Source organism: Larus michahellis, chromosome 1 (genome assembly GCF_964199755.1).
Source record: "Larus michahellis chromosome 1, bLarMic1.1, whole genome shotgun sequence".
Taxonomy (NCBI): Eukaryota; Metazoa; Chordata; class Aves; order Charadriiformes; family Laridae; genus Larus; species Larus michahellis.
The window spans coordinates 141,001,700-141,021,934 of NC_133896.1; the positions used below are offsets into that span (position 1 = coordinate 141,001,700).

A 20,235-nucleotide genomic window follows, 5' to 3' on the forward strand; every position below is an offset into this window, starting at 1 on the left:
CTCCACAGGGCTGGTCTCAATCCACTCATCACGCAGCCTATATCCATGTTTGGGATTGCCTCCACCCAGGTGCAGGACCTTGTACTTGGCCTTGTTGAACTTAATGAGGTTTGCACGGGCCCACCTCTCTAGCCTACCAAGGTCCCTCTGGATGGCATTGCTTCCCTACAGACTGTCAGCCACACCACTTAGCTTGGTGTCATCTGCAAACTTGTTGAGGGTGCACTTAATACCACTGTCCATGTCAGCAACAAAGATGTTAAGTAATACTTGTCCCAATACGGACCCCTGAGGGACACCACTCATTGCTGGTTTCCACAAGGACATCAAGCCGTTGACCACAACTCTTTGAGTGTGACCATCCAGCCAATTCCTTATCCACCAAGTGGTCCACCCGTCAAACCATGTCTCTCCAATTTAGATACAAGGATGTTTTGTGAGACAGTATCAAATGCTTTGCAAGTCGCTCTTCCCTGGGCCGTATGCCTATAACCTCCCCATCATGTGGATCCCTGCCTCCACATCCTGCATTTTGGTTTTGTGTTTTAGTTTGGCTAAGAGATCATGGTCAGATGGCTTCCTGACCTCTTGCACATCATGATTGAAAGCTCTGGTACTCTAAGAAAAATGTCTTTAGGTATCTCCCAGCTCTCATTGCTCCTTTATCTCTGGGGGCAATTTCCCAAGAGATCCCCCAGACTAACACCCTAAATAGGCAAAATTTTACCTTTCTTAGGATTAGCATCCTGATTCTACTTTTTACCTGTCCTGTACCCCTCAAGATTGAGAATTCTACCAAGGCATGATTGCTGCAGCTGGATCAAAGCAGTTAGTGTGTCAGTTCCCCATCAGCTAGATCTGTCACCGAGACTAATTGCCAGAAAAGCAAAAGGGCTTTGAGAGGGGAGGGAAGAAGCTCCCTGAATTGCACTGTGGATAGGAACACTGGCAAGGTGAGAGCACGCTGCTCCTCCTGAAACAGGGATCATCACAGCAAGCAGAGAGCCCACATGTGCCACGCACGGAGGTTTAGGCTGCCATTACAAAACTCCTCAGCTGAAATACTGTCACATGTTTGATGAGGCTGTGCTGTGAACCAGAGCGGGGAATTGGCCCAAGTGTTTATGTTTCTGGGCAGTGTTTCTTCCCTTTTTCAAGACGTCTCTAAAGTCAGACCTCTTCCCAGCTCAGGTTTTAGTAGTGGCCCAGCAGCCACTGTGGGAGATGGACCTGCTTGGGGAACAAATATTGCCTATTTGAGGCAATTTGAGGAGGGCTTGAGGCTGCTCTGGAGCACCACAGCATGGCTAAAGAAATGGTGGGGTGGATGCTTTCTTTGTATGACTTGGTCTTACGTGTTTTGCACTTTGAGTGACAGTGTTTTGTTCTGGAGAAAGTCTGGGCAGGTGGAGGCGAGTCAGTCACTTTAGCATGTCCTCGGGCCCCAGCCCTGGCTGGACCCAGTAACTTCAACCCAGTTGATACACTAGGGTATCTTTTTACTTTCCTTTCTTTGTCTCTTCCCACTTCCTGTTTGGTTTACTTGATTTTCTCCATCTGCCTCGTGCAAAGGCTTCCCTCAGCCTATCTGCTGTCCTGCTCCCCCTCCTCAGTCCCAGGCAGCATCTCAAGGTAAAAGGACTCCCTTTATCTTGTAACTCCTTCCAACCCACAGCCTGCAAACCCTTCGGAATTTGTTTCTCACATACCTTCCTATTTTAGCCCATACACATTCTTCAAGTCTCCTCAGATTTATGAGCTTTGACAATGCAACAGCGGGAGAGCTCCCCACTGCCCACACCCAAGTCCCTGAGGGCAGACCCACCCCCTTTCCCCAGCGGTTATGGCTGTTGCCCACGCAGACGGAAGCGGAAAGCTCAGCAGCTGTAAGCCTGAGATGAAAAGATAATCATTCTTACATTTTCCCCAGTCCTAAAATCAAAGCACGGGCTTTGCTTTGGGTAGTTTCTGAGAGGAAAGTGCCACCAAATGCCTTTCTTGCTTTTCATAAATACACCAAATACAGAAACTAGCATGTTCCATTAAAATCATCTTTACTCCAACAGTGATCTGAACAGCAGCAACTCGTCACAGCCAAACTCCTCCTGGCAGTCTGTGTACTAGAGTAAGCTGAGCAAGTGCCTCACCCACACTTGACTCAACCACAGGAGATGCTGGAGGCCTCCAGCAAACTGAAAGCTGGAAGTGGTGATTCTGTTCTAAACCAGGGACTTCCAGTGGGTAGTGCATCTTCTCTTGCTGTGCAGCAATCAGTGCCAAGCAAGGTGCATGTCAGCTAGACATCTGTGCCGGCAATGGTTTCTGTTCAATCTTGTCATAGCAAAACAAGTGAACTATCAGCTTGAGGACTGTTTGTGCATTTTGATTGGGGGAACAATAACACAATTACATTTATCCTCTGCATTTTGACAGTTTCTCCAAACGAAGGTTAGGATCTTTTGCTCGCCGGGCATCATAACAATATTTACGGGGAACAGTAGAGCTAAACAGTTTCTTGGAGTAGCCTGTTGTAAGCCAGAGTATTGTTGGTAGCTATTGCATTTTTCAGGCACTGCCAGAAGTAGGGCTGAGCTCGAGGGTTAGTTGGCCATTCCAGGACAGAACTTCCGCACAGCCTCTTCCTCAGCCGGACGTACCGGGACTTCTGCAAAACCTTCTCAAGGAATATCAAGATGATGACATCCATTTTTTCATCTAGAAGCCGCTGGTGGGCCATGTAGAAGGTTGTCTTGAAGCGGCCGCTTTTAATATACTTGTTGGTCAGCACAAAGATGGTCTTTTTGCTCAGCTGAATGCTCTGGGAAAGGTTGTCAAAGACGGGCTGTCCTGGGAGCCAGTCCCTTTCTTCCAGGCATAAATTGAACTGTCTGGCTTTTTGATCTTCCAGCCTTTCAACCAGTTCTGTCAGCACCCACTCATTCACAGCCGGATCTCTGTTGTCATAGGCGATAAAAGCGTCGTAGCAAGCCTCTGGTAAAGATAAGCGCCGATAGCCCTTCAACTTGGCGGTGCAGTAATGGTAACTATACCACACATCCCAGAAATAGAGATGGCTCGTCACTGTGAACACCATAAAGACGAGGACAGTTGAAGCTGACAGAGCGTAGAGGATCAAATACGAGGTGTCCAGCTCACAGGTGTACAGATCCAAGAAAACCACGCTCCTTCCTTTATGTGCCCCTGGGCCCGCACAGGTCACGTCTGTGGCCAGAAGAGGAATAGTCACTTGAGTCTGATTGATCCACCAAACAAACCACACGGCATCACAATTGCACTTGAAAGGATTGCCATGCAAAAGCAGCATCCTCAGGTTGTTAATGACATTTTCAGGGAAGCTAGATTTCCTAATTATTTGGATCTTGTTTGCGCTGAGGTCCAAGTATTTCAGTTTAAAAGCACCTCTGAGAAAGTGTTTAGTTAGTCGTTGAATGCGATTGTTTCGGAGCATCAGTTCTTGGAGCGTTGAAGAGCAATTGGACAGTTCTCGGGGAACAGTAGCCAGAAGGTTATTGCTGAGGTCCAGAGTTACCAGGTTCTTCAGATAGTGGAGGTTTCCCCAGTTGAAACTCTTCATCCGGTTATTGGTTAAGTTGAGGATCTTGAGTTCTGGAGGCATAGCTTGAAAAGCATCCGGAGGGAAAAAACTGAGTGAGTTGAAGGAAATATCCAGTTTTTCCAGGCTGGTCAGATTCTTGAAGAATGACAAGTATCTAGCATTCCCATCCATCCATAAAACATCCAAACGATTTCCTCTGAATTCTAAAATTTGAAGAGACTGGCTTTCCATCCCTGTGTTAATAGAGGTAGAAATCTCATTCTCGTTCATCATCAGCTTCTTCAGATGGGACAAGTTTTTCATAAAACTAAGCATGTGAGTTACACCTTCTGCCAAGAAATAATAGTTGTTATTGCTCAGGTCTAGGATTTCTAAAAGTTGTAGCTCTTTGAAAGCAGTTGAGTATAGCAAGTCAATCCTGTTGTTGGAAAAATCCAGATATTTCAATCCAGACAAGTAGGAGAATTCACTTCCATTTAAGGTCTGACTTATTGCATTACCTGACAAGTTGAGGCATCGGAGGAAACCGAGTCCCCGGAAGTCTGAGGGATTAATGAAAAATATGTTGTTTCTGCTTAAATCCAGAGTTTCTCCATATTTCCGGCACTCTTCCTTAACGGAAGATTGGTAGGAAGCAGCCTCTTTGTCTTTGGATCTGCAACTTCGCCCGTACACATCATACCTGAAATAATGCATGTCTTGTAATACTTGCCTGTTGTATTGCTCTCCTGAAATCCGAGGATTAGAGCAAAACCCATGAAAGTTGTTTTCACCTGAAGAAGGAGAAATTTTATTCACTGAGAGGTCTACGAATTTAAGAGCTGGGAATTTCTTGAACACTTTCAAGTCAGCAATTTTAATAAAATTAGTCCCAAGATCCAACACGGTAAGATTTCTAAGACTGAGCAATGGAGCTAGATTTCTTTCTCTTAGTTCATTAAAGACATAACCCCTGAGCCTCAGGGTTTGCAGGTTAGAGAGGGAGGAAAATGTCTTAGACAGGTTCAAGAATGGAGAATACATCTTCAGTTCAAAATTAAAGGACAGATCAAGCTCAACAAGGCTGGGGATAAACTGCAAAAACTGAGCATCTCCTATCTCCTTTAAGAGGAAATTCTGGGACAGGTCAAGCTCTTTGAGATTCTTGATGGTTTTAAACCAGCTGCTTGGTATGCTCTGGAGAGAGTTGCTGTGAAGTCTCAAAATTCTTAAACTTTTCAAGGAAAAGAAAGCCCTTGAATGAATCTCAATTGTGCCCTTGGGGCAGGGAGTACAAGGATATGGAGCGTTATAGCAACGTGGGCAATTACCACTGAGATCAAGAATTTCCAGGTTGTGAAGGGCACTTAAATCCTGTTCTTGAACTACTTGAATCATGTTATTGTAAATGTACAGTTCCTTTAAAGTAGGTGACAAATTGGGTGGAATATGAGTTAAGTTGTTAGACTTTAGGGATAGGATTGTTAATTTTTTCAGCTCCAGAAAGGCTGTTTTTTCAATTTCAAATGAAACATTGCATGGGTTACGGTAGTAACAGTTCTGTCCCAGATACAATACTTCTATGTTACCTAGCTCCGACAAGTTGGCTCTTTGGATAGAAAAGATGCTGTTTGCTTCCAGGCTCAGCAGACTTAAAGCAGGAGGAAGGCTGCGGGGTATTTCCAACAGCTGGTTTGCATCCAAATACAATGACTTCAATCTTGTCAGGGCAGAAAAACTGCCATTCTCAATGTTTGGTGTCTCATTGCATATATTATCTTTGGGTCCCATTCTGACAGGCACACAGTTGCATCTGAAGTCAATCTCCACGAGGTTGTGAAGATGAGCAAAAGATGTTGGGTAGATATGAGGGATATGGTTAATACTCAGGGTAAGGTTGGTAGCATTTGCAGGGATCCCTCTGGGGATTTCGGTGAGACGGCGATCGGTGCAGTCCACTGTCACAGTACTTTCAAAGGCTTTAACATCACAGGGTAGACTTTTGGGAAACCAAGCTCCTGACAGCAGCATCGGAAATAGGAAGAGCAAGAGAAATGGTGATGCATTTGACATCTTTGCACAAGGTACCTAAACATAAGGACATAGAGAAGTATTAATAAGAATGCAATAAGAACATGTCATAGGACATCAAATCAAGCATGTACTGGGTGAGGCCGAAAATACAGCTAACCTAGGGTCCTGACTCTCATACTGGATAGAAGTGGATAGGCTGGCAGGATTATAAATTTGGGGAAGGCATATATTGGTATTTCTTCAAATGATTTACTTTTTTATCACTAACTATTGTAGTAGCAAGATACAGATCACTCTCTAAAGAATGAATCATTAAAAAAAAACTGTACTGAAAAAATGACAAGGCAGGTCATTATGGGCTACATCTCTGTGAATTTTCATTTTTAAGGGGAAACAAGCAGTGTTAAATATCCAGCAGATTGCCAATGTGTAATAAAGTAAATGAGGAAAGTTAATTTTTCAAAGCATATAAAAGACAGAGAAAATCTCTAGTCACTTAAAAGCTAGTGTAAATTTTCCAAACTACACTGACAAACAGGTGAGTGCCTAATTCAAATTTCACATTATGATAAGGATTCTGAGAATCCTAGAATAAAATCAAAGAATCATTTAGGTTGGAAAAGACTTTTAAGATCATCGCATCCATCCATTAAACTAACACTGCTAAGTCCACCACTAAATCATGTCCCTCAGCGCCACATCTACGCATCTTTTAAATACCTCTAGGGATGGGTACACAACCACTTCCATGGGCAGCCTGTTCCAATGCTTGACAGCCCTTTCAGTGAAGAAACTTTTCCTAATATCCGACCTAAACCTCCCCTGGAGCAACTTGAGGCCTCAAGTTTCCTCTCATCCTATTGGTTGTTACTTGGGAGAAGAGACCAGGCCCCACCATGCTGCAACCTCCTTTCAGGTAATTGTAGAGAGGGATAAGGTCCCTCCTCACCCTCCTTTTCTCCAGGCTAAACAACCTCAGTGCCCTTAGCCACTTCTAGAGTTCAAGACTTCAGAGTCTTGTTCTCTAGATCCTTTACCAGTTCTGTTGTTCTTCTTTGGACACGCTCCAGCACCTCAATGTCCCTCCTGTAGTGAGGGACCCAAAACTGAACACAATATTCAAGAGGTGCGGCCTCACCAGTGCCGAGTACAGGCGGTAGATTGCTTCCCTCATCTTGCCGGCCACACTATTTCTGGTACAATCCAGGATGCTACAGGCCTTTTTGGCCACCTGAGCACACTGCCGGCTCATATTCAGCCGGCCGTCGACCAGCACCCAGAGGTTCTTTTCCACCAGGCAGCTTTCCAGCCACTCTTCCCCAAGCCCGTAGCGCTGCATGGGGTTGTTGTGAGCCAAGTGCAGGACCTGGCACTTGGCCTTGTTGAACCTCATACTGTTGGCCTCAGACCATCGACCCAGCCTGTCCACATACCTCTGCAGAGCCTTCCTATCGTCAAGCACATCAACATTTCTGCCCAACTTGGTGTCATCTGCAAATTTACTGAGGGTGCTCTCAATGCCCTCATCCAGATCATTGAGAAACATAGCAAAGAGAACGGAGTCCTGGGGAACACCATTTGTGACTGGACACCAAATGGACTTAACTCCCTTCACCACTACTCTTTGGGCTCGGCCACACAGACAGTTTTTTACCCAGCAAAGAGTACGCCTCTCCAAGCCGTGAGCAGCCAGTTTCTCCTGGAGAATGCTGTGGGTAACAGTGTCAAAAGCTTTACTAAAGTCCAGGTGGACAACATCCACAGCCTTGCCTTCATCCGCTAAGTGGGTCACGTTGTCACAGAAGGAGATCAGGTTACTCAAGCAGGACCTGCCTTTCATAAACCCATGCTGACTGGGCCTGATCACCTGGCTGTCCTGGACGTGCCACGTGATGGCACTTGAGATGGTCTGCTCTGTAGCCTTCCCCAGCACTGAGGTCACACTGACAGGCCTGTAGTTCCTGCATGCTCCTTCCGGCCCTTCTTGTGGCTGGCCGTAACATTTGCTACCCTTCGGTCAACTGGGACCTCACCAGATTGCCAGGAGCACTGACAAATGATTGAAAGTGGCTTCATGAGCTTTTCTGTCAGCTGCCTCAGTACTCTTGGGTGGATCCCATCCAGTGCCATAGACCTGTGTGTGTCTAAGTGGTGCAGCAGGTTGCCAACCATTTTTCCTGGGATGATGTGTCTTCATTCTGCTCCCTGATTCTGTCTTCCAGCTCAGCAACCCGGGTACCCCCAGTAAGAACAATTGGTCTTTCTATTAAAGACTGAGGCAAAGGAGGCACTTTGTACTGCACCCTTTTCCTCAGCCTTTGTCACTATGTTTGCCCCTGTATCTAATAAAGGATGGAGATTCCCCTTAGCCCTCCTTTTGGTAATGTATTTATAGAAACATTTTTAATTGTCTTTTACAGCAGTAGTGAAATTATGTTCTAGTTGGGCCTTGGTCCTTCTAATTTTCTCCCTGCATAGCCTCACAACAGCCTTGTAGTCCTCCCGAGTACCTGCCTCTTCTTCCAAAGGTCATAAACTCTTTTTTTTTCCTGAGTTCCAGCAGAAGCACTCTGTTCAGCCAGGCTGCTCTTCTTCCCTGGCAGCTCATCTTTTGGCACATGGGGATGGCCTGCTCGTGTGCCTTGAAGATTTCCTTCTTGAAGTACATCCAGCCTTCTTGGACAACTTTGCCCTTCAGGACTACCTCCCAAGGGACTCTGTGAACCAGGGCCCTAAACAGGCCAAAGTCTGCCCTCTGGAAGTCCAAGGTCACAGTTCTACTAACCACCCTCCTTACTTCTCTGAGAATTGAAAACTCTCATTTCATCATCGCTTTGCCCAAGAGGGCCTCCAAACATCAAATCACCCACAAGTCAATCTGTTCACAAACAACAAGTCCAGCGGGGCGCCATCCCTAGTTGGCTCGCTCACAGGCTGTATCAGGAAGTTATCTTCCACACACTCCAGGAACCTCCTAGACTGGTTCTTCTCCGCTGCATTGTATTTCCAGCAGAGATCTGGTAAGTTGAAGTCCTCCATGAGGACAAGTCCTAGCAATCATGAGACTTCTCCCAGCTGCTTATAGAATATTTCACCTGCCTCTTCATCCTGGTTGGGTGGTCTATAACAGACTCCCGCCATGATAGCTGCCTTGTTAGCCTTCCCCTTGATTCTTATCTGTAAACACTTGACTCTTTCATCACCATCATCAAACTCTAATCTGTCAAAACCCTCCTTCTAATGTACAGGGCTACCCCACCGCCTCTTATTCCTCACCCATCCCTTCTGAAGAGTTTATAGCCATCCATTGCAGCACTCCAGTTTTGTGGGTCATCCCACCATGTTTCTGTGATTGCAACTATATCACAGTCTTTCAGCTGCACAGTGGCTTCCAACTCCTCCTCTTTGTTGCCTTTGCTGCATGCATTGCTATAAATGTACTTCAGTTGGGCTGTTGATCCTGCCACCTTTTCTTGGAGAGAAGCCTTAATACCTATGTGACTGTTCTGCTTCTGTAGTTTCTAACGCATCAACAACCCTTGCATCGTTTCTGCTGTATGGATCTCCATCCCCTACCAGCACTGAGATAGCTAAGGAGCATTCATTGCTGCTCTGACTGGCTTGGCTTTTTACCCTTTTTACATTCAGCTTCACAGGTGTCACCCTTGTGGACCCCAGTCCTCCAGGCTTGTCAGCTTAAAGCCTGTTTCATCAGGTTTGCAAGCCTGATGGCAAAGATTTACTTTGCCTTTTCTAGTCAGGTGGATCCCCTCTCTCCCTAGCAGGTTATAGACATTAGTAAGTGTTCCATGATCATGAAAGCCACAACCCTGATGAAAGCACCAGCCACGTAGCCAAGTGTTGATTTGTATGATGCATCTTTTCATGCCTGCACCCTTTCCTATAACTGTTAAAATACAGAACCAATCTCTTTATTTTTTCTGATTTCCTGATGTGGAAAAGCACTTGGATGAAAAAGTTGAATAAGAATAACCCAAGTAAGTGGGCAGCCAAGTTTGACAAGATAAAATGCATTCATTTCCTCCCATCGTCCTGGCTTTTTTTTTCAGAACTCTTTTTCCTCCACTACTATCAGCAGGGATGTGGGAGGGAGAAGGAAGGGCTCTACCATTGATATTAATTACATGGAAAACTGAAGGTCTTTCTTTGAATGAAAAGGGACATTGCCAAAGAAAAATCTGGATGTGCTCTTGTAAATATTGTAAATATGTCCTGTCCTTCTTTTTGAAGGGACACACTATATTATGCTTGTAAAAGACTTTATTAGATGAATGAAAAACCAGAGAGTGCCTATCCAAACTGAGTGGCCCGTGGTGCCCCAGCTCCTGCCTATCTCCGTCTCTTGTTTTACCAGACCAACATACCAGGGGTCTGGGTTGTTAACCAAGGCAGGGGCCCATGGAGCACGGCAGAGAGGTGGCAGGGAAATGGTAGAGACTCTCTGCACTGCGGGACATGTCACTCCATCACATGGATGCCATTTATTTTATCCGTCGATGTGTACCACAGCAGACCATGACGTGCCGACCTTCGCCAGCCACGGTCACGGTACCTGCGGCCACCGAGGGAATAGTGACAACCACCAAGGATCAAACTCCAGCAGCCTGCCTTCCTTTAAAAGAAGGAAGGTAAACCTCTGCTGCTAACCGGGGCTCAAGCCACAGATTTGCTGCTCTTGAGGAAACATTCATCACAACCAAGCTGTAACGATTTGCTAAACCAAAGTAAACCCCTCTGTCCAAGCACTGGAGCAGGACTTGGGCAAGGGCAGACTGCAATCTAAACCACCACAAACTGTCTATGTGAACTCATACTTGGCTGCTGCACTCACACACTTGATTTTAGGAGCTTACCCAAGTTCCTCAATTCATGGCCCTGGGCTGCACTGGCATTCAAGAGAGAGCGGGAGAGAGGAGAGAGAGGCCCCTCTGCAGGCGCTGCTCAGCTCTGAACGTGGAGGGAGCTCTGCCTGACTACACGCCAAACAGAGTCTAACGCCGCAGCTTTCGGTGCCGAAAATCAGGTGCAAGGAATCTGGGCCTTAAAAGTCTTCATGAAGATGTTTGTAGGTGTCTTAAGAAGTCACAAAAGGCTTTTGGAGATGCTTGCAATGTTCAGATTTTGAACTCTCACGTACTGCAGTATTTTTAGGAACCTAAGTGTTGTTGCAGAGCCAGCCGAGCTCCTGCCATCTTTGTGCTTTGTTTCTTTGCATATCCTTCTGTTTCCCAACACCCTTTTAATGCATTTGCTATTTTAACTGTAAACTGTTACATTCTGGTGCTGCGTCTAACTATTTGCATGCGTACCGCTTGGTGTCTGTTATAGTACCAGAACAAATAAAAAAGATCGGTTCAATTAGAAGAAAGAAGCAACGCTGACTTGTGCCACATCTTTGCAATGAGAAGCTGGTTTACACGTACAGCTGGAGTGTGCATGTGCACCATCCTTCTCTCTCTGATCTACGCTGGGCTTTATAAGAAGTTCAGAAAGCAGTAATCTCCTGATATTAACTAGCACATGCACAAACCCATAAGGATTTTGGGTATTCTTCAAATATTCAGCAACGATACAGCTAGAGGTTCCCAAAGGAAGTTTTTCGCTAGGTGTTCCATATGTATTTTTAGAGGTGAAAGGGGGAAAGTTTAGAGAAAAAAGAACATCTCAGAAGTTCTAGCAATTCAAAAAGACATTACGATGCTCGTTCTGTAGCACACTAGTACAATTCACTGCTAGCCAGTTAGTATTAGCACAAAGAAATGCTTTCCTTTCCTGTCATTACGTATTGCAGCTTCTAACCACAACAGTAAGTTTGGACGTTTAGAAAGCAGAAAAGGAGAATATTTTCTTGAAAGTCTTCCACAACAGTTGCAGTCAAAGAGACCTAAGATCAAATTTAAAACGAAAGTTTAACCTACCATTTTCTGTGTGCTTCCAGGTCTGGCAAATTTGTCGCTGGAGGAGACTGTAAATCAGAGCAGAAGACAACAGCATAAAAGAGGTCCCCAGTGTTTCAGCTCAGGCGCAGAGGAGAGTACAACATGACATAACTCACTCAAGGCAATAGCAGTAATCACTACTCTATCACTACTATTCGGCTGGACTGCGACTTGAGAAATAATGAAATGTGAAACAACTGCTTCAAACCACTTCCTCAAACATTTGTACTTAAAATTAAAACAGCAGTACCTCATTACTGCTCCACTCCCCCTTAAAAAAAAACCAGTACTGTTATTTTTTCCCTTTTAAACAAATTCTCAAATTGCTCATACATCCATGTGACAAAGGTTTTCAAGTTTTTTTCCCTCTTGTTCTTATATGCTGCAATTTGCTCTCTTCTGTGCTACTTTTGAACACTGTTTTCATTTCATACTGTGTATTTTTCCTAGCTATAGTGTCATACCATAAGGAGCTATAACTAGACCTGCTCCAAGAAGATGAACACCCAAGCCATGGGGAACACCAAAGGAGGGAAACTGCAAAATACCGACAAGAGAGTGTAAGATCAATCAGCTAGAAGACAAACGCATTACATAAGGGTAACATTCACATCAGACAACTAAGATTTGCAGAAGCTCAAGTTCCCTCTTTTCCCCCTCTCCCCGTTTTAGTGTAAGCTGCATGAACAGAGAAACAGAAATTGTTAATTGATATTAAAAATATCTTATATTTCAAAGTTTAGCAATTTTACTATTTTGGATCCCTTCCCCAAAGTCCCACTCGCTTAATAGACATTTCTTCCAAAAATGATGATGATGATGATGATGATGATGTGTTCATTTCTGCTGCTAATAGCTTCAAGAACTGTGACAAATAGCTTAAACTGAATGTTTTGTGGAAGAAATGTCTACTAGGTGAATGGGACTTTGGGGAAGGGAACCAAAATAAACCAGTCAAAAAAGGATGGCAGTAAAGGCATAGGAAAGAGCATACAAAAAGTTAAAAACTGCATAAGGGAGTGTAGAAGTGACTAAGGTAAAGATAAAATGGATAGACATAAGCTGGTGACAATCCAGCATTTCATGGAACACCATGTTTGTTTGCGAGTTATTTATTTAGAAGTTTCTATGCTTAGCAGGACAGACTACTTTAATGGTTAGGTCAGGCTTTTGTTTTCATATCTCATTTCCCTACATATTTTTCTTTACATTTCAAATAGCAGTTCATAATTTCTCTGACTGTGGCAGAGCTGAGGAACTCATTTTGGAAGACTGGAAGCTGAAGAATGAACAGGGAAAGAATTTGCAATCCTACTTTAAATTCCCTGGGTTTAGTGGCTGAGTCCTATAGACATAAAGAAAAACAAGAAAGCGTACAGCATCATTACCTTTCTATCAAGGCCTAGGAAAGGGCTCATTAATTCACTATAGGTTCGGGACTATATTTATCATCTTTGGTGCTTGATTACTAAAAGTACTATAATAAAGTACGATTCCTCTGCTATTTACTGGTAACTGGATTTTTCTTTTCACACAGTATGCACTGAGGGGTTTTTTGGCAGGTATTACAAAGGATGCAGACACCTCACTAAAATCCTGCTGCATTCTGCAAGGCCATTCAACACATTTCTGGTAGGAGGAAACCCTTCATTGCAAGCACCCTACGCAGGTGATGCCACTCTGACTATTTCACAGAACATTCAAGCACCTAACCACGTCCTTGGCATATGACACTGGAACATCACTTAAACATGAGATGCTTAATGCCCATGGCATGGTCTAACCCCAGCCAGCAGGTAAGCCCCAAGCAGCCCTTCACTCACTCCCTGCTGATGGGATGGGGGAGAGAATGGGAAGTGAAAAAGTGAGAAAATTCACGAGTTGAGATAAAGATAGTTTAATAGGTAAAGCAAAAGCTGTGTGCACAAGCAAATTAAAACAAGGAATTAATTCACTGCTTCCCATGGGCAGGCAGGTGTTCAGCCATCTCCAGGAAAGCCGGGCTCCATCATGCTTAACGGTTACTTGGGAAGACAAATCCCATCACTCTGAACATCCCTCCTCCCTTCTTCTCCCCGCCTTATACGCTGAACATGTTGTGATGTGGCATGGAATGTCCCTTTGGTCAGCTGGGGTCAGCTGTCCCAGCTGTGTCTCCTCCCAGCTTCTTTTGCACCCCCCACCCACTCACTGGTGGGGTGGGGTGGGGAGCAGGAAAGGCCTTTTCTGCTTTGCCTTCTCAACTGAGTCTGATTTTATTTTTTTCATATTACAAACTGTCTCACCCAGCCAAGAGCACTTGAGTTTCAATTCCGTCCAGAGTGAAACTACGACTTTAGCTGAACATTAATAGAAATATAGACCGCTTTTTTGTTTGTTTTTTTTAAGCTAAGTAATGTGGGAAGCAAAATACAGCGATATTTCCCTTCAAAAAGTGGGGGGGTAAATGTTGGGGAGATAGCAGTCCAGACCTTCAAAGCTATAACTTGATTTTTAGAGGAACAGAGAGTCACTGATTTACTGATTTTAAAAGTTCATGTTTCCCCCAGATGTTGAGCAAAATCTGTTTTGCCTCCTGTGAAAGACAAAGCAACTGAAAGCAGAAAAGTACTTCCTACTGTGCCACGTGCTAGGGGAGGACCCACTGGTAACTACACACATATTGTGCCACCTCTGTGAGTGAAGAATGTAATTTAGAATAAAGCAGGATTCTTCAGTTGCTTTACTCCTTCATCTACAGGTTTGGTTTTCAGGATTCTACCATGTTTATCTTAAAGCTGGGTAGTTTACCTGAGGTCTGAAAATCGTGCAGTAATGTCTTTTCTCTATCGTGCTAATCCTCACACCAGTAATTATGATACAGCCTCAAGTATTCATGGTTAATACAACATTTAGTGTAACATAAATTACCTATTACATAAATGTGGTGGAAATTATCAAAGACATGAGTTAAGTTGCTCAATTTTTGAAATACATAAATTGACTCTTCAAGCTGATGTGGACAGATGTATGAAAAGACCCACAAAGAGAAATGGATAGCAAAATTGAGGAAATGATAACAAAATTGCTTGCAGAAGCCTTAAGGGATGTAAAAACACAGGATCCGTGGTGATAGGAGTTGCAGAAATGTGTTTGCAGACACTAAAACTAACCAAAACAATAAACAGAAGACAACAGTAGAGAAGAGTGGCCTACACCAAGGGCTGAGGAAGCTCTCAGAGCCCTGGTGAGGGAGGAGACCCTCACGGATCCGCGCTACGAGCTGACCCAAACTGCTCTGACATCCAACCAAGGGAGCCCCCAGCGCCACAGAAATAGACTTTTCCATTTCTGAAAGCTGCATCTACCCCAGACTACCACAGTGCCAAGGCTGACCATTTGGTGTTTGCAAGAGATTATATCCTTTATTGAATTCAGGGCAAACATAGTGACAAAGGCTGAGGAAAAGGGTGCAGTACAAAGTGCCTCCTTTGCCTCAGTCTTTAATAGCAAGACCAATTGTTCTTACTGGGGGTACCCGGGTTGCTGAGCTGGAAGACAGAATCAGGGAGCAGAATGAAGCCACATCATCCCAGGAAAAATGGTTGGCAACCTGCTACACCACTTAGACACACACAGGTCTATGGCACTGGATGGGATCCACCCAAGAGTACTGAGGCAGCTGACAGAAAAGCTCATGAAGCCACTTTCAATCATTTGTCAGTGCTCCTGGCAATCTGGTGAGGTCCCAGTTGACCGAAGGGTAGCAAATGTTACGGCCAGCCACAAGAAGGGCCGGAAGGGGCATGCAGGAACTACAGGCCTGTCAGTGTGACCTCGGTGCTGGGGAAGGCTACAGAGCAGATCATCTCAGCCTCCTGAGCTGGAAGATTAGGATGGAGAACAGAACAGCCCACACATAATCCAGGAGGAAGTAGTCAATGATCTGCTTCTGCACCTAGACGCACATAAGTCTATAGGGCTGGATGGGATTCACCCAAGAGTAGTCAGGGAGCTGGCGGGAGAGCTCACCAAGCCTCTCCCAGCCATTTAGCAACAATCCTGTTTGACAGGGGAGGTACCAGATGACTGGAGGGTGGCTAACGTGACACCCATCTACAAGAAGGGTCGGAAGGAGGATCTGGGGAACTACAGGCCTGTCAGCCTGACCTCAGTACCAGGAAAGATCATGGAGAGGATCATCTTGAGTGAGCTCTCACGGCAAGTGCAGGGCAGCCAAGGGATCAGGGCCAGCCAGCATGGGTTTAGGAAAGGGAGGTCCCACTTAACCAACCTGATCTCTTTCTATGACCATGTGACCCACCTTCTGGACGCGGGAAAGGCTGTGGATGTTGTCTATCTGGACTTTGGTAAGGCCTTTGACACTGTCCCCCACAGCATTCTCCTGGAGAAGCTGGCAAATCATGGCATAGACAAGTGTACTCTTCACTGGGTTAAAAACTGGCTGGATGGCCGTGCCCAGAGAGTTGTGATTAATGGGGTGAAATCCTCTTGGCGGCCGGTCACCAGTGGTGTCCCTCAGGGCTCAGTTTTGGAACCAGATACTTTATCAATGATCTGGATGAGGGGATTGAGTGCACCCTCAGCAAGTTTGCAGACGACACAAAACTAGGTGGGAGAGTTGATCTGCTTGAGGGTAGGAAGGCTCTACAGAGGGACTTGGACAGGCTGGATGGATGGGTTAAGGCCAACTGTATGAGGTTTAATAAGGCAAGAGCCGGGTCCTGCATTTCAGTCACAACAACCCCAAGCAACGCTACAGGCTTGGGGAAGAGTGGCTGGAAAGTTGCCTGGCAGAAAGGGACCTGGGGATGCTGGTGGACATGAGCCAGCAGTGTGCCCAGGTGGCCAAGAAGGCCAACAGCATTCTGGCTTGTATCAGGAATAGCGTGGCCAGCAGGAGCAGGGAAGTGATCTTGCCTCTGTACTCGGCACTGGTGAGGCCTCACCCCGAGTACTGAGTTCAGTTGTGGGCCCCTCTGTACAAGAGGGACAGTGAAGTGCTGGAGCATGTCCAGAGGAGAGCTACCAGGCTGGTGAGGGGTCTGGAGACCAAGACATATGAGGAAAGGCTGGGGGATCTGGGCATGTTTAGCTTGGAGAAGAGGAGGCTGAGGGGAGACCTCATTGCCCTCTACAACTACCTGAAAGGAGGTTGGAGAGAGGTGGATGTTGGCCTCTTCTCCCAAGTGAATAATGACAGAACCGGAGGAAATGGTCTGAAGCTGTGGCAGGGGAGGTTTAGATTAGATATTAGGAAGAATTACTTTACTCAAGGAGAGGTCAGGCACTGGAACAGCCTGCCCAGGGAGGTGGTTGAGTCACCATCCCTAGAGGTATTTAAGAAACGTGTAGATTTGGCACTTCAGGGCATGCTGTAGTGGCAGAGATTGTAGGGGATTGTAGGGGGTTTTTTGGTGTGTGTATGGTTGGACTCGATGATCTCAAAGGTCCTTTCCAACCATGAAGATTCTATGATTCTATGATCTCAAGTGCCATCACATGGCACGTCCAGGACAGCCAGGTGATCAGGCCCAGTCAGCATGGGTTTATGAAAGGCAGGTCCTGCTTGAGTAACCTGATCTCCTTCTGTGACAACGTGACCCACTTAGCGGATGAAGGCAAGGCTGTGGATGTTGTCCACCTGGACTTTAGTAAAGCTTTTGACACTGTTACCCACAGCATTCTCCAGGAGAAACTGGCTGCTCACGGCTTGGAGAGGCGTACTCTTTGCTGGGTAAAAAACTGTCTGTGTGGCCGAGCCCAAAGAGTAGTGGTGAAGGGAGTTAAGTCCATTTGGTGTCCAGTCACAAATGGTGTTCCCCAGGACTCCGTTCTCTTTGCTATGTTTCTCAATGATCTGGATGAGGGCATTGAGAGCACCCTCAGTAAATTTGCAGATGACACCAAGTTGGGCAGAAATGTTGATGTGCTTGACGATAGGAAGGCTCTGCAGAGGTATGTGGACAGGCTGGGTCGATGGTCTGAGGCCAACAGTATGAGGTTCAACAAGGCCAAGTGCCAGGTCCTGCACTTGGCTCACAACAACCCCATGCAGCGCTACGGGCTTGGGGAAGAGTGGCTGGAAAGCTGCCTGGTGGAAAAGAACCTCTGGGTGCTGGTCGACGGCCAGCTGAATATGAGCCGGCAGTGTGCTCAGGTGGCCAAAAAGGCCTGTAGCATCCTGGATTGTACCAGAAATAGTGTGGCCGGCAAGATGAGGGAAGCGATCTACCGCCTGTACTCGGCACTGGTGAGGCCGCACCTCTTGAATATTGTGTTCAGTTTTGGGTCCCTCACTACAGGAGGGACATTGAGGTGCTGGAGCGTGTCCAAAGAAGAACAGAACTGGTGAAGGATGTAGAGAACAAGACTCATGAGAAGTGGCTAAGGGCACTGGGGAAAAGGAGGAGCCTGGAGAAAAGGAGGGTGAGGAGGGACCTTATCACTCTCTACAACTACCTGAAAGGAGGTTGCAGCATGGTGGGGCCTGGTCTCTTCTCCCAAGTAACAACCAACAGGATGAGAAGAAAGCTCGCTCCCAAGCCCAGTTCCTTGCTCTCCACAATGCCTTTTGTTCTCTTCCCCTCATTTACCTTTTCTTACAAGTACAGTGCAACACGGGCCTGGAGAAGAGCGCCATGAGTGTCCACAGTCACACCTCATTTCTCACTCACAACAACTCTTCTGGGTCTTGCTGGGTGTTCATTTTCTCCACAGCAGCCCCTGAGATGCTGTGTTTTAGACTGGAGACCAGAACAATGTTGATAACACACCTGTGGCATGGCTACTGGGGAACTTGCACAGCCTCATGGTCTTCTCCGCTTCTCACACTGCCCCCCTGGGGAGCAGGCTGGGGGTGGGCAAGAGGCTGGGAGGCGACACAGCCAGGACAGCAGACCCCAACCAACCAAAGGGCTAACCTTGTCATATGGTGCCGTGCCCCGCAATAAAAACTTGGCTGGGGGGTGAAATTCACTGAAGCAGCCCTCACTCAGGGGCAGGCTGGGCATTGGTCTGTAGCAGGAGGTGGTGAGTGACTGCTTTGACACCTTTTTTTCTTAATTTATTAAGCTGTCTTTATCTCCACGCATGAGCTGTTCTCACTCCTACCCTCCCAATCCTCTCCCCCACCCAAGCTCAGTGGGGGCTTGGCTGCCAGCCGGGGTCAGCCACCACACAACAGAACACCCGCGTTGGCAACAGACACCTGACGAACAACTCGGAGAGGCACTTGCACAGTGAAAACATGCTCAGGTTTCACTCCCAATAGTCCACGCACTGCCCCAGCAACAGGCTCTGAGCTTTTGATGTTTTAAACCCCTGGCGTCCATGGCAAGAGCTTCCAGAAAGGCTGCAAAATACAAGTACTTTTACTGAGAAAGGCAAAGATTTGTACTTCCACTGGGGCAGTAGAGTGAGGTTTGAAGACAAATATGAGCTAAACCCTCTGACTTCTGCTACGCAATGCGCTACTTTTTCCTTTATTTCAAAATCATGCTGCCAAGAGAAGAAAGTTTCCCACCAGGCTGAACTCTCATCTCATCTTCAGACCAGAATCCCAGCATGGGCCAGGGACCGTAGAGCGTTAAACACCAAACGCCTCACCATTGTTTGTTTCCACGCCTTGTAATTCTGTCAAAATGGATGGGAATTGCACAGAGCTGTCGCGATTCACCTCGACGTCTTCCTAAGCATTTCAAGGGCACAAACTGCATCAGACACAGTAAGCTTAAATCTGTACTTTCCTTCTGCTCTTCCCCCCATCTCATCCTGTCAAATACTAGTGAGGGGTTTGCTTACAACACTGTGGAAAACAAGAACTTCAGCTGCTCATAAAGTGTTAACTCAAACTCCCAATGAAATTTAAACATTGTGTCCCTTCTGTCAGACCATAAAAAGCAGGAGAAGGATGATCTTATTATAAAGATGTGTACCAGTCTGGTGTGATTAACAGTTCATCCTTATGTCCAAGACAGCTGGAGCATGATTTATGAGCAAGGCTTGCATGAGAATCAATGCCTACATTTTTCCCGATTTGACCCGTGCAGGGCATGGCCTTAAAAAAAAAAGAAAAAAAAAAAAAAGAGAGTATCAAAATAATAAAGCCACAAGCAATCTCTTGGCACAAGTAATTTTCAAGTTTTATTTATAATACTTGTGTGCACAGTAAAGGCAAACCATTCAGCATCTTGTTTCTAACAAAGATCTCATCTATAAAGCAACTTAATTAATACCATGCATTAAAAGTATTTTATACCTTTTGCATAGTAATGAGGTCTAAACATTGGTATAAGTATGTGGCCATAGACCTCAGTTTAAGAACTTAACTGTGAATTAATATTTTCAGGACAATAGGTAACATAATCTAACATTTAAAAATTGCTTTTCCAAATAAAATAATGTAAATTATTTAGAATCATAGAATTGTTGAGGTTGGAAGGGACCTTTAAGATCATCGAGTCCAACCTTTAGCCTACCCTGACAAGAGCCACTTCTAAACCATGTCCCTAAGTGCCCCATCTACCTTTTTTTTAAACACCTCCAGGGATGGTGAATCCACCACCTCCCTGGGCAGCCTATTCCAATGTTTAATAACCCTTTCAGTGAAAAAATGTAACAATTTAAACAATTTTCCATTGTTTATAAAGTATTTTTGAAAATTAACCTGTAATGAGGAATTCC

At 45.6% G+C, this 20,235-nt stretch overlaps 1 protein-coding gene across 2 annotated transcripts; it reads right to left on the reverse strand.

Moving 5' to 3' along the window:
* Positions 1–2,037: 2,037 nt before the first annotated feature.
* Positions 2,038–11,703, reverse strand: LOC141750738 (toll-like receptor 7). Of its 2 annotated transcripts, XM_074606409.1 has the most exons (3): positions 11,530–11,703; positions 5,146–5,644; positions 2,038–4,350 (listed from the first exon to the last, which is right to left on the reverse strand). In XM_074606409.1, exons 1-3 carry the CDS (start codon positions 11,530–11,532, stop codon positions 2,504–2,506), a joined length of 2,349 nt encoding a protein of 782 aa, XP_074462510.1. In that variant the 5' UTR covers positions 11,533–11,703; the 3' UTR covers positions 2,038–2,503. The 2 variants fall into 2 exon arrangements, with proteins under 2 accessions (XP_074462510.1, XP_074462501.1); XM_074606400.1 differs by having other exon boundaries at positions 2,038–5,644; positions 11,530–11,668.
* Positions 11,704–20,235: the final 8,532 nt, after the last annotated feature.